Raw genomic sequence first — 13740 nt, 5'->3', positions numbered from 1 at the left:
TGGAATATTATCCAGCCTTAAAAAGGAAGGAAATTCTAACACATAGTATAACAGGATGAACCTTGAGGACCTTATGCTAAATGAAATAAGCCAGGCACATTAAGACAGATATTGTATGAATCCACTTATAAGAATTAACTAGAGTAGTCAAATTCATAGAGACAGAAAGGAGAATGGTGGTTTCCAGGGACTGAGGGGAAAGCAGAAATGGGGAATTATTATGTAATGGATACAGAATTTCAGTTTCACAGGATGAAAAACATTCTGGAGGTAGATGGTGGTGATGGTTGTACAACAAAGTGAATGTACTTAATACCACCGAACTGTACACTTAAAAATGACTAAGATCATGGGGCCGGCCCCGTGGCACAGCAGTTAAGTTTGCACATTCCACTTCAGCAACCCGGGGTTTGCCAGTTCAGATCCTGGGTGTGGACATGGCACCGATGGGAAGCCATGCTGTGGTAGGCGTCCCACATATAGAGTGGAGGAAGATGGGCTTGGATGTTAGCTCAGGGCCAGTCTTCCTCAGAAAAAAGAAGAGGATTGACAGCAGATGTTAGCTGAGGGCTAATCTTCATTAAAAAAAAAATGACTAAGATCATAAATTTAATGTTATGTGCATTTTACCACAATTAAAAATAATTTTAAAAGTTTTTAAAAACATGCTGCTCTTTATGATTTCTACTCTACACATCTGCTTTCTAAATATAACTCTAAGAGGAAGTTATACAAGATCACTTATCAACCAACCATTACCATGCAAACTTTAAGACACTAAGAACATGGGATTAGAGGTGGAAGGAGGAAATAGGAGAGAATGAGGATTTTGGATTGTGGAACATTGATTGAGCATAGCAGGCTTGGGGATGTACAAAATGAGCCACACGATGGCATTGAAAGCTTTTGAAGGAGTGGGGAAGTGAAGGATAAGAGCAGAGAAAAGAGAGAATTCATACTTGGACCCTTTACAATACCCCTCTTATAATCACAAGTTATTGGTCATTTTATGGATAAGACTATTAGGGGGTAGATCAACCTACATTATAAAAATTGAGCTCTTCCATCCTAAAGGTGTTAATAAGGCTATAAAATAGAATGAGCACTTAGCAGAAAGTTTGTCACACAGCAGGCATTCAAAGACTTTTTCTGAATAAACAGATATATGTAAATGAATAAATAACTTTTATTAAAATATCAAGCTGCATTATTCCATTAATACACTGCCTTCTACTTTTTAATTTCTTAATCTGAAAATTTGCTTCTCTATTGAACAGTGAATTTTTTTTTACTGCACTATCTTTTGTACGTGTTGGATCAAGGTTAAGAAGCTGTGTAAAATAAAATTTATAGTCTAGATAGTAAGAATACATCACAAATTATCTGTAAATTGGAAGTTAGAAATTCTTAGGTATATAATCAAGGTGTTTGTAAATAGCCTTTTTTCTACATGGAATATCAGTAAAACCGAATTTAAAACAGAAAGTTCAATTAAATATGTACACATAGATTTACATGTAGGGATATAGAGAAAGTCACTTGAAGATAAAGGTAAGAAACTTCGAAGTACAATGAAAAACATTAGAAGTGCTTATAAATTGAAAAAAATAGCATTTTCCTGAATTTAAAAATAAAAGAATATTTTAAATGTTAACATTGTCATTAAATGCAATTACAATTTTCTGCTTTTCAAATACTTTGTGTTTTGTTTCTTTTAATGGAGGGATATTGAACATGAATAAAATGAGAGAACATTTTTCATGCTTATATTGAGAAATAAATGTGCAAATTATCCCAAAATTTCTTGAAAAATGGTAAGAGTGAGCAGTGATTTACCCTCACAGGTAATAAATTTTCCGTAAAACTATCTTCTCAGGTTGACATAGAATGAGATACATAAATCAACAGAATGAAATGAAGCATGTGGAAACATAATGAAAGGAGGAATTTAATACATTACAATGATGGTGATTCACATTAGAAGAAAATGATTCCTTATTTATGTACAAATAAAGAGGTTTGTGTCTCTGTCAAGGAGATCCCCCAAATGTCCCTGTAAGACTACAAATTATTATTATTATTTTTCTTTTTAAAGATTGGCACCTAGGCTAACAACTGTTGCCAATCCTCCTTTTTTTTTTTTTTTTTTTTTTAAGGATTGGCACCTGGGCTAACAACTGTTGCCAATCTTTTTTTCTGCTTTATTTCCCAAACCCCCCAGTACATAGTTGTATATCTTAGTTGCAGGTCCTTCTAGTTGTGGGATGTGGGATGCCGCCTCAACGTGGCCTGACGAGCGGTGCCATGTCCGCGCCCAGGATCCGAACCCTGGGCTGCCGCAGCAGAGCGCGGGAACTTAACCACTCGGCCACGGGGCCAGCCCCAAGACTACAAATTATTGATCATTTCATGGATAAGACTGATGGGAGGAAGGTAAACCTCCAGTACGGCAATTGAGTTTTTTCATGCTGGAGGTGTTAATAAGATGGAATGAACTCTTAGCACAAAGTTTGTCACATAGTAGGCACCTTAGAAAGTAAATATGAGTACCATTAACTCACAGAAAATGAACCTAAACAAACTAATTCATTAGACAGTATGAAACAGCATGCTATAGAAAAAAGGAAACCTACAGAGAGATTCCATGGCCTTATTTATTGCAAAGAATGTCTGTAATAATTGAAGGAAGCCAGAATATGTCACCCCAAAATATGCCTCTTTGACATAAAAATTATTTTGAACTAAAGACAATTAAGAGGCAGTAAACAGGGGCTGGCCTCGTGGCCAAGTGGTTCAGTTCCCATGTTCCGCTTTGGCAGCCCAGGGTTTCACCGGTTCAGATGCTGGGCCCAGACCTAGCACAGCTCATGAAGCCATGCTGAGGGGGCATCCCACATGGGAGAACCAGAAGGACCTACAACTAGAATATACAACTCTGTACTGGGGTGCTTCGCGGAGAAGAAGAAAATAAAAGAAGATTGGCAGCAGATGTTAGCTCAGGTGCCAATCTTTAAAAGAAAAAAAGAAGCAGTAAACACAGAAAATGCTCCCCCTTTTCTGCCTAAAGACAGGAAATAAATTCTCCTTTTATTGGCGAGAGACTCTGATCAGCCCAGAGATGGCACCAGAGGAATCTGCAAACAAGCCTTGTTAAACTAATCCTTATCGAAGATGAGACTGTGGACCCTGGTTGGAAGACCACTGGCCCACCCCTTTGTCTTGTTAATTCTTCACAGATTTGCTGTTTCTTTGTCAGTCTAATTCTTAGGCATATCCAGGGACCTTAAGAGGGTAGACGAGAATTTTTCCTCCCCTATGTAACACCTAGTCAATAAACATTTGTTGAACAAATTGATCTGAAAATTCAACAGTCACTCATATTTTTCCTGAGTTTTTGGTCATATATTTCTGAATTTCCTTAGCCAATTCTTCTAGCACAATCTAACTAACAAATGGCAAAGATTTTATGTAACTGTTCTTTCTCTTCAATCTTTGGTCAAATTCTGTATGTCTATCTTCGAGCCAGTGATTCAGGGATAAGAGCGTTTTTGATGAATGATAACTCTGGAGAGGGTCTATGAACCTAGAGAGGAATTTTCTTAGAGTAAATATTTTCCCTCTAACCCTACACTTATGCTGCCACAGCCCTAGCCACTTCCTATCTGTGATAAAATTTCTGTGACTTGGTCCCTACAGCAGGTGCATGTATCATGCCGAGCCCTGGGGTTTTGGTACACCTCCCTCCAACACATCTCTCACTGTGGGCTCCCTTAGAGCACAGAAATACACTGCTGAGTCCTGCAGCTGTGAATCTAAGATGACAAGGTTGACGGATTTGTCTGTCTTCTGGAAATTCACCGAGTAGCGACCTTCTGTGGCATTTTGCTGTTTGTGAGAATCCTGACGGATAAGAAACATCATTGCCCCACTGCTGGGCTGCTTGTACCAGAATAGACTATAACTGAAATCACTGGTATCATATGTGCAGTTCAGGGTCGCAGCCTCCTTCTCCTGCACTAACATTGCTGGTTGGGCTTGAGTTACCTTCTGAGCAATACTGGATCCTGAAAGACAAAAGATAGAATTAGAAAATTTGGGAACAAATGGTGTGGGACAAAGAAGTTCTATATTACACCCTGCAACCTCTCTTTCCCAGGGTACCCACAAAACACTGTCTGTACTCCCAGTCCTTAGGTCATAAAGGAGGCACATTCCCACTGGCGCCATCCTCACCTAGCCACACTGAACTCATGACAACCTTCAGAAGGCTGCAGAACAACATGTTGGAGTTCTTCCACTAGACAAAAAATATCTTGCTCTTCTTCCACTTGGGAGCTCTGCACTGTGAAGTGAGTCTGACAGGGTGAGGGAAGAATTGCTGAGTGTGTGCTGCTGCTGCCCCAAATCAGGAAATAAGGGTTTCCTGGTGTAGCAGGTTGGTATGCGTCACATCAAACTTCTCTGTGCCCTGAGAGTCTCCCTCAACCCGAGCTTCCTTTTGAATTAACCAACTTTTATTTTGAAAATAATTACAAATGCTATGTGAAATGGATTATGGAAATAACACAAGAAGTAATAATCATGTATTCTCACACCTGTGTATGCTATTGTTTCGCCTAAGGTAGAAATACATCACTTTACGATAAGAAGGTGAAGCTGTTTGGACTAATCACTGTTGCTCTTTCAATAAACTTATGGTTATAGCAATTTTCCTCCTCACTATCAATGTCTGTTCAGTTGTCTATCTCTGGCCAAAAGCAGAAAAATATAATTACTCTGTGCTGAGGAGTTTAGACTAAAGCCCCTCAGACAGTGAGTCCTGTCACAGAGGTCCCCTTCTCTTTTCTATTCAGTTTCGACTGTCCAGCTCTATTCATAAAGGGCAGAATAGACCATGGAATTTGGCCATTAGGTTATCCAACCTGGGATTTATATTTTTACCAGTACCTCAGTTGGGACCCTAAACGAACCACAGTAAGTTTCTATATTCTGGATGCCCAGATCTGAAGAGAATATGACTTAGGTGACCCTGTGCACCTCCACATGCCAGCTGATCATAGGATCACTGATTGTAGGAAAACTCACTCTTCATGTGTATGTTAAAAGTAAGGCCATGCTTAGGGATACTACTCAACAACATGGCAAACAACAAAAATCCCTTGCCTGTCACTGCTGATCTCTTGATGCAGAAGCCAGAGCTTATCATCCTTGTCTCAAAATAATTGCAATCTCAGCTAAATTGGTTGAACAGTCTTCAGACCTTATACTGGAATCTCCATTAAATCTGATGGCACCACATACCATATAAACTATTCTACCATCTAATTTATGGACAATAACTCTCTAAAATCATGCAACATTTTTCTGCCAGTTGGTTGAGTAAATGTGAAATATTATTAATTTCTTCTCACTTTATTCAACCCTAATACATTAGTCTAGGGAATTTCATGACTGTACTTCTCTCTTTCAAGAAGTGTCCAAGTCGAGAAGAGATTTTTGGGACACTCTCATACTGATTTCTTCATTAATAAGTTTTCTAATAATCTTATCTTGATAATTGAAATAGTCAATACCAGACTGGTTATGCAATAACTACTCCAGACTGCCTTGTAAAATCCAATCCCTTAGAAGAAGCAAAACCAATTCAAGTGGCTGAACCTGTGGATCTCTCTTGGGCATGTCAATATACTAAAGGTTATATTCAGTGTTAGTCAATATGTTTTTAACATAGTTCACAGCTTCCAAATACTGTGGAGACAATGAGGTTTCTGAACCATCTAACCTTTTCTTAACTCTCAGGTATCTCATGTACCCCTACTAAAAACTGACACAAAACTCACGAATTATTTGATGTCTTCACACTACTCAAAGAAATTCTTGTCATAAAGACAAAGTCTAACGATATAAAAGACACTGTAGAAGCTAGGAAAAAATGCTTGAGCAGATTGTCATTCTAAACATGGCTTTCTGACTAAAGTGTCATGCAAGCATTCTCTGAGAACCAAAAGACAAATCCATGGAAATGTTTAATAATTCCATCTTAGATGCAGAAAATTTATCCCCCAATTTTGTAAAGAGTCTCTAGAAATGATTGATTTGTTAGATTCATAAGGGCAAGATATGTCAAAGAGAGGACAGCTGCCTGGCAGAGCCAAATGATCTCCTATGGACATTTGCTAAAATCCTCCAGAGACAACATATCACATTAGGGACATCTTGGCTGAAATATAAACAAATACTGGTGGGGAAACTTTTCTAGGCTGGCAGAGAATGAGGCTAGTTCAAGTTTTTGTTGGAACCAACAAAATCCAGGAAAAACTGTAAGGTGGAATATGAACTGAAATACTGTCTCAAGGAAATATTTGAATATCTCCGAAAGAATGTTACATAATTGCATTCCCTCCAAGGATCATATATTGGTAATAGTATTTTATTTTCTACATGGGTTGAAGCTCTTTCCTATGGTTAGAAAACCACAGCACTCACAAGAGTTCAAAATCAGCTTGATTTTGTGTTTACTACCTCTGCCATTTCAATTCATCTCTACATAGGGAGCAAATTTCTCTGGGACAGTTATGTAAAGTTCTGCCCTCACTCAAAAACTTCACTGTTCTTATCACCCCTCTATCCTCTGAAAAAGTGGAAAGAACAAATGGAATATTAAAACTGAAATAAGTTACTATAGCAGACACCCTTGAATTCCTACGGCCTGATGTATTATTAGCCTTAGTGCTCATGGCCCTGCATTCTTCCTCTCACAAAGTCATGTGTTTTCTCACTATTAACTCATCACTGATAGGCCCATGTAACTCAGAATGTACCAAACCATTCATAGTCCAATCTTTCATGAACCGAACTAGATAAATAAACCCATGATACTCAGTCTTTTCATCAAACAGTTTGATTTCCTAGCCCTTCCTTTAATCAGCCTTTGCATGAACTCAACCTGGGTGATTTGATACTCTGAAAAAATCCCAGAGAAAGACTCCCAATGAGCTTGTGAAAATGACCTTATTGGGTACTATTTATTAGCAGTTGAGCAGATAAAGGACATCATGCATCCTTAAGTGACAAGATTTGAATAGTTACTTACATTAGAGATCTTAAACTGAAGTTGGTTCTCCAGAGAATGGTCAGAAGCAGAGAGTCCACAGAAGATGAGTGCGGGCCCGTAGCCTTGAAACAAACATATAACAGCATAAAGTAGACAGCTCCATCCAAGACCATTAGAAGAGAATTCTCCTAGATGTTTGGAACCGCTGATTGTCATACTCTCTTTTGCATTCTTTGTTTTTATTCCTTTCATTGGCATTTTCCTACTAATACTAGAATGTTACACATTTCTGATTTACTCTATTTTATTTTCTTACTAACAAAATAACTTGCTAAGGTATTGGCTTTGCTTGAAGCAATAACCACCCTAATGCTATAATTCAGCTCTATAAACCCATTTCTAGTGCAACAAAGGTAAAGAATTGTTGGATATGTTTCATTCATGTCAACTCCTAGAAAAATCAAATAACAACCATACCCCAGTTAGTACAACTAAAGTGAATTTTGATCAATAAAATTTATCTTAAAATGTTAGAAAAATTTAGAGTAGAGTTGGTGTAACTAAACTTATATAAAGAAACTGTCTCAACAAAAAAATAACAGAGCTCTGGAGACCTGTGGGACAATATCTGAAAGTCTAAAATACACGTAATTGGAGTACAAGAAGGAGAGGAGAGAGAGATTGGAGCAGAAAACATACTTGAAGAAAGGATAGCCAAACTTGCCAAATTTGAGGAAAGACATACATTTACAAATTCAAGAATCTCAGCAAACCCCACACAGGATAAAATTTAAAAAAAAATTACACCTAATCATATCATAATTAACCTACTGACAAACAAAGATTACATAATAATATATTACATAGTGTATGTAAAATGAGGTATATATAAATATATTGGCTAGAGAAAAACACAAAGAATTACCCCTTGAATAAATTTGTTCAATGAAAAACTTGGTAGCTTGTTGTGGTAGTAGTAAGGGGTTTTCCTACTCATTTATTAGTTAACAAATGTTTGAAAAGATTTTATTATGATGCAGGCACTACTCTAATTTTGGAGAATTTAAAAAATCTTGTCTTAATGTGCATGGAGAGTACCAGTCCATCTGCCATGTAATGTTCCCAAAAAGAAACTGTAAGAAATGTTCCATCTTCTCTTTCCATATGTGAGGTCATATGTAGGATTCTCTCCTCCTTCCTTTCTTATATTTCTTTCTTCCCTTAGGAATCTGTTGTGTCTTGGGCTGAAGCATCTCTTCTTCCTCCAGCTTGTCAGGGAGATGTTAACCATGTGCAACCTCATGTGTTACAGATGTGTCTCTAAACACAACATTTCCCTGGATGATCTGGAACAAGGTCAGGGGGCTAGAATTTTATGCAAAGATGAACACATAGACCATTTCATTCACAGTAAGGTTTTATATTTTTAAAATCACAAATTTCAGCTGTGATCCAGGAACTATGGTGACGTACTCTGTTTTCACTCACACCATTAAGGCACCATGTATGAGGCATTTTTACTTCTTTTTCTACTGCTGAGTTCTTAGAATTGATTTGGATGACTTTCATACCAACAACAATACCTGGGGTGGATGGTGGGTGACGACAACAGAAGACTAGCTCCTGATTCCTAAACCAGAGTGGAACATAAGGTGAGACACTCAGCACACAGACCCCTTGTTAACGCTCAGAGTTTATGCTCAGCTCTTTCTGCGGTTCCTGTCACTGTGTCACTCAGAGCACAGTAGTACATGGCCGAGTCTGACTCTTGGACTGAGGCTTTCTCCAAGTGGAAGGAGGTGGTCTCTGTATTGTATGTGGCTTCAAAACCCTTGTTGCGATCCTTGTCGTTGGCCTTTGAGGCTCTCAGGAGGAGCTGTGGACCTTTTCTGGGATATTGGACATACCATAAAAGTGCAGGGTACTGTGTGGTTTCATAGGAGCAGTTCACAGTCAGCGAAGCCCCTTCTGAGAGGGTTACCTGACCTTTTGTTTGGGTCACTGAGTCTCCATTGCTTCTTCCTGAAAAAAACAATAATAACAGTAATGATTCTGCTTACCTTGGCATGATCTGGAATGTCCCTTTAAGAAAAAATCTCTGGTTAAGGATTACTCCAACATAATGGAATGAGAGACTTAAAGTTTTATGTGTCAATTTACTTACCAAACATTAAGAATATCACAATCACTGACCCTGGAGAGAAGTTCATTCTTAGAGTCTCTGGTGTCCTTGAGTCTTAACTGTTTAGTGGGAAGAACAGTTAAGATAACAGTGAAAGGAGGAATATGAACTTATAATTTAAGCAGGAAATATACATGTATGTGTTAGAAAGATGCACCCCCTTGTGGACAAGATACTCAATGTGGAGGAATGTTATCCTGTTCTCCTCTTGAAGTCAGTCCTATATCTTCACCTCTGGCTCTATTGTTATGACACCTGTTAGCTGTCAAGATGGTCTTTTGTAAATCTAAAGAATGGCTGGTGTTTTTCATTAGCCTATTTTTTCCCCAGCATACTGCCTGATATGGAAGCTCCATACCATGACATTTCTGAGAACTCAATTTTATTTTTTCTTTTTTAGCCATTTTTGGCCTCCTTGAGATCCACTGAAATATTATATAATCAAGTTTTAGGATAAAATCGGAGGAATTTCAATAACATGTCGACTCATTAATAGATGATTTTGGAGGGTAGAGACTTAAACTTCTTTTCATCACTCTGTTCCCACACCTAGAACAATCTTGGACATTTAGCAGGTGGCCAGCAAATATTTGTTCAGTGCATAAATAAGTGAATAAATAATTGGTCTTTGGTTGAGAAATTGCTGCTACTTGAGATGCCATACTGCTTCATATCTAAGAATTCAATTGTAAGAAATACAATTTAATAAAAACTTTACAAAGAAAAAAAGAATTATATATTACATATATATTAATTAAGAAGTGAAAAATATATACCTCAGCATTGAAGAAATACAGTAAAGTTATTGAATCCCTGTAAAATTATCCGGCATCACTTTCTTCTCCCTTAAGATTTCAATAATTCTCACATAATGTAATTGGCCTGTGTATCAGGTAAAATGTTCTGATACTAAAATATTAGGGGAAACTTTGCCTCAAGTATGCTTTCTGAGTATGTCCACGTATCAACATTATTGAACAATACTGTTCCACTAAATTTTTGTTACCATAGGATAAGATATTCAGATATATGGATTTGCTTCAAAAGACTAAAGAATGGGCTCAATCTCAGCTTCGAGGATTACAGACACATCTGCTGATGTACAGAAGCATGTTATGGCAAGGGTGAAATTTCCTTGTTTATAAGAATTAGTTGATAATCAATGTAAAAATACAGATTGAGAGAGTTCTTCACCTACTTACAAAATCACAATCTCTAGAATGTAGGTCTGGGAAGTTAAACATCTCAGATAGTTTGTGATGTATCCAGTGTTATACAAACTTACAAAATAACCTTCGAGAACCCTGAACTCAGAGGACAGTCAAGGTCTCCATGAAGTACTTCTTGGGTCAACACGGGAAATTCCTCCAAACCTTACAAAACTTTAAAGCCATCCTCTTCTCATGGTAGTACTGAAATCACAGTAGCAAGAGCAAATAATGCTCACTGTCCTTATTCTTGCCCATTCAACTTATAACAAAAACCTCTGCATGTTCACAGGACAAACTTAGGGGAAAGGACGCCTTTTTGCTGTCAAGCCCTACTAACATTTGTCTTTGAACATGGAAGCCTTTTTCAGTGTACTTCCTGGAACACTCACTCTCCATGAATTCAGAGAAGGCAGCTATGCGGTCCTGAGTCAAGGTATAAGTAGTAACAAGCTCCAGACTTGGGTAGAAAATTTATGTCTGGATATTGTTTAGGTTCATGATCACTTCTCTCTCTTCCTTTTCTCTTCTACTAACATGTGTCAATACCTGGAGCAAGCAGTATCTTCCTCCTTGTTCCTGGTTCTTTGGGTCCAGACCTCTAATCTATTCTACCTGAAGTCAAAGTGGAAATGAGCAGAGTGAACAGCCTCACTTTCCATGATTTCCTTACTATTTCAAGTCAATCTTGTCCTTTGCATTGTAGCAACCCTCCATTCTTCTGCGGTAATCTGTTGTCCACACCATGAGATAATAAGTAGATGAATGTCATTGAGGAATTGTTAACAGCAGGTTTGAGTGGAATCTGTTAGAACTGTGTTATCAATAACAAAAATTGCTTAACCTAATTACCACTAATAATAGATTTTATTCAGATATCCTGACTTCAAGAGCTCAGAAGCTCTGCTTAAGGGATTTAGATATACCCAGATGTATTAGTCAAAAATCAGTCAAAACAGAAACAAGTCTAATGTTTTAAGTAGAAAGAAATTTAATAAAAGGAATTAGACATACAGCCATTGGAAGAGCTAATAAAGCAAAATTGAGAGGGACTGATTACAAGAAATTCTGAAGTGTAATGAATCCAGCTGTGTGCAATATCAAAGTGAATGATTCTTAGGAAGAAACTTGAAAGCCAAACAAAGCCACTGCTGGTCATCTCAGCTGTCTGCCCATAGCCCCTACTGAAGAATAATGGCTTCTTCTTCTCTTCCACTTTCCTTATATCACACAAACGCTTCTCAATTACAGAATTTAAACTACATGATAAAAGAAAGGGATTGTGGAAAATGTAGTTTGGGTTCCTCCCCAAGAGTGTGATTGGGCATATCAAAGGGAATGATGAAGATCCTTCACAGACCAAGACATGGCTGTCAGACTGTGTCACTGACTGAGCTCTGGCATCTCCTGAAAAATTAACATCATATCAGTGAAAGCAGTGTAGACTTGGCTATGAAAAGTATTTCTACTAAAATTTGAATAGGAAAACACTTACTTCTGTAGAACCAGGGACAACAATAGGATATTACTCAGCGCAAAAAGCATCCCCAGTACTGGGATGAGCACCATGATCATGGTTGAGCAGTGGGAATGCTGCAGGCTTCTTTCTGGAAGATGTCCCCTGAGCAAGCAGGAAAGTGGCTGTGGAACCCAGATCTTGGAAATAGGAGCTGTGAGTAAGGATAGGCTAGACAAGTCCCTTGTTTAGGTAAAAATCTGAAACTGCTGACATGATCTTGGATGCTTTCTGACCTCTGTTTGTCTCACTTATCTCGACCTCAAAGAATTCAGGGAGGGTACTTCAATTGGCTCACTGCAGGAAGGGCTGAGGGGAACGTTCTGATCATGACAGAAACAGGGACCTCTATCTTGTGCAACATCGCCCTCTGGAGGCCAGACACAGGACAGGGGATCCTGACTTCCCACAGGAAGCTAATCTGTGCTTTCCTTCTATTTACAAATGTTATCAAAAACTTCTGCTGAACCTGTTTCATTCTTCCCTAACATATGATATATTACCCTCCGTAGTAGGTAATATTAATCCTTGCCTCAATGAAGAATGAGGCCTGTAAAATAAAGAAGTAATTTACTTTACTGAGAAACTGATTACACAGTAAGTCTATCAGACATTGGAGTCCGTTAGAGCCTTTATGTAAAAGCAGAGGAACCATTCTTTATGCAGAGGTAACCAGATCAACCTCCTTAGGCTGAGTTTTGGATGGTCTTGCTGGCAGTAAGCGTCAAACTGAGAGGAGTGAAGCCATGTACCTCTGGGTTACTGTAGATGTGAAACCAATTTGCTGTTTTCCTGTTTAACTTGAGGGGTGTCTCAGGGGTCTCCAAGATTTGTGAGCTTGTTTTGTAGAAGAAAGAGAATGTCATCAGAAAGGTTAAGGTTACTATCACAAAATCTTAGGCCCTCAGCAGCCTTTGAAGCCCAGAAGTCAGATTGCCCAGGGGCATATCAGGAGTGACCCCTCTGTTTCTCTGAAGATCCTTCTGCCAAGCCCCTTAGCTCTATGAAATCCCCCTCCTTTCTGTTCTTGTGCAAAGCCAGGCTCCCACCACTCCTTTTAGCCAATTAGAATAAATCTTTTTCCATCTCCAAGCACTGATGTCTCAGAGTTTGGCTCGCTGTGCATCGGGCACACAAATTTGAGATTAAGAGGTTCAGTATCAGGAGGACATGGTAGGATGCAGAGATAATTGCTTTGGCTAGTGAAATTAAAAATAAGACAAGAGAAACAAAATAACAGCTTGGAACAGAGCCTCATCTATGAAAAAAAAGAAAAGGTCATCTTTGCCTACTTCAAAGTTTTTGTGATCTAAAACTTTTGTGAAGATTCAATGGCTTTAGATCAATAATAATAATAACATTCAGATAAAAAGTAGAATCTCATTGTCATCTTCTTAGAACATGACTGGAATATTACACCCAATTCTGGGTACCACATCTTCAAGAGAATATTGATAGACTTGCAAAGCTACAGATGGAACTGAGTAGACAGATGAAGGGATTGTGAAATAAACACATAAATAACTTTTGAAGGAATTAAAGACTGAGAAAAATATATCTGTATTAACCCTGGAATCCTAGGAGTGCCACCAGCAGCCAAGAGCTAAGAGAAATTTCTAAGATGAATAGAAGATATGGGAGCAATTTGATAATGAAATCTAACATAGACAGGCAACCAACCATTTTACACAGATGAAAGTCAGGTCTTATAAAATGAGTGGTATTGCTTGTGGCCAGATAGCGTGATATAATTCTGAAAGAAAAAGCTATTTCTCCCTGC

The 13740-nt window shown here is 38.2% G+C and overlaps 1 gene segment (V, D, J or C); it reads right to left on the bottom strand.

The window, feature by feature from the left end:
- Positions 1 to 3684: 3684 nt before the first annotated feature.
- LOC106782104 (T cell receptor alpha variable 14/delta variable 4-like) lies at positions 3685 to 4394 on the bottom strand. The segment is given in 2 exon segments: positions 3685 to 4064; positions 4234 to 4394. Coding segments are annotated over 2 exon segments (405 nt in total).
- Positions 4395 to 13740: the final 9346 nt, after the last annotated feature.

The sequence above is a fragment of the Equus caballus genome, chromosome 1 (genome assembly GCF_041296265.1).
Source record: "Equus caballus isolate H_3958 breed thoroughbred chromosome 1, TB-T2T, whole genome shotgun sequence".
NCBI classification, from domain to species: Eukaryota; Metazoa; Chordata; class Mammalia; order Perissodactyla; family Equidae; genus Equus; species Equus caballus.
Note: the sequence above shows the minus strand (reverse complement) of the source record. Positions and strands in the feature narration are given on the sequence as shown.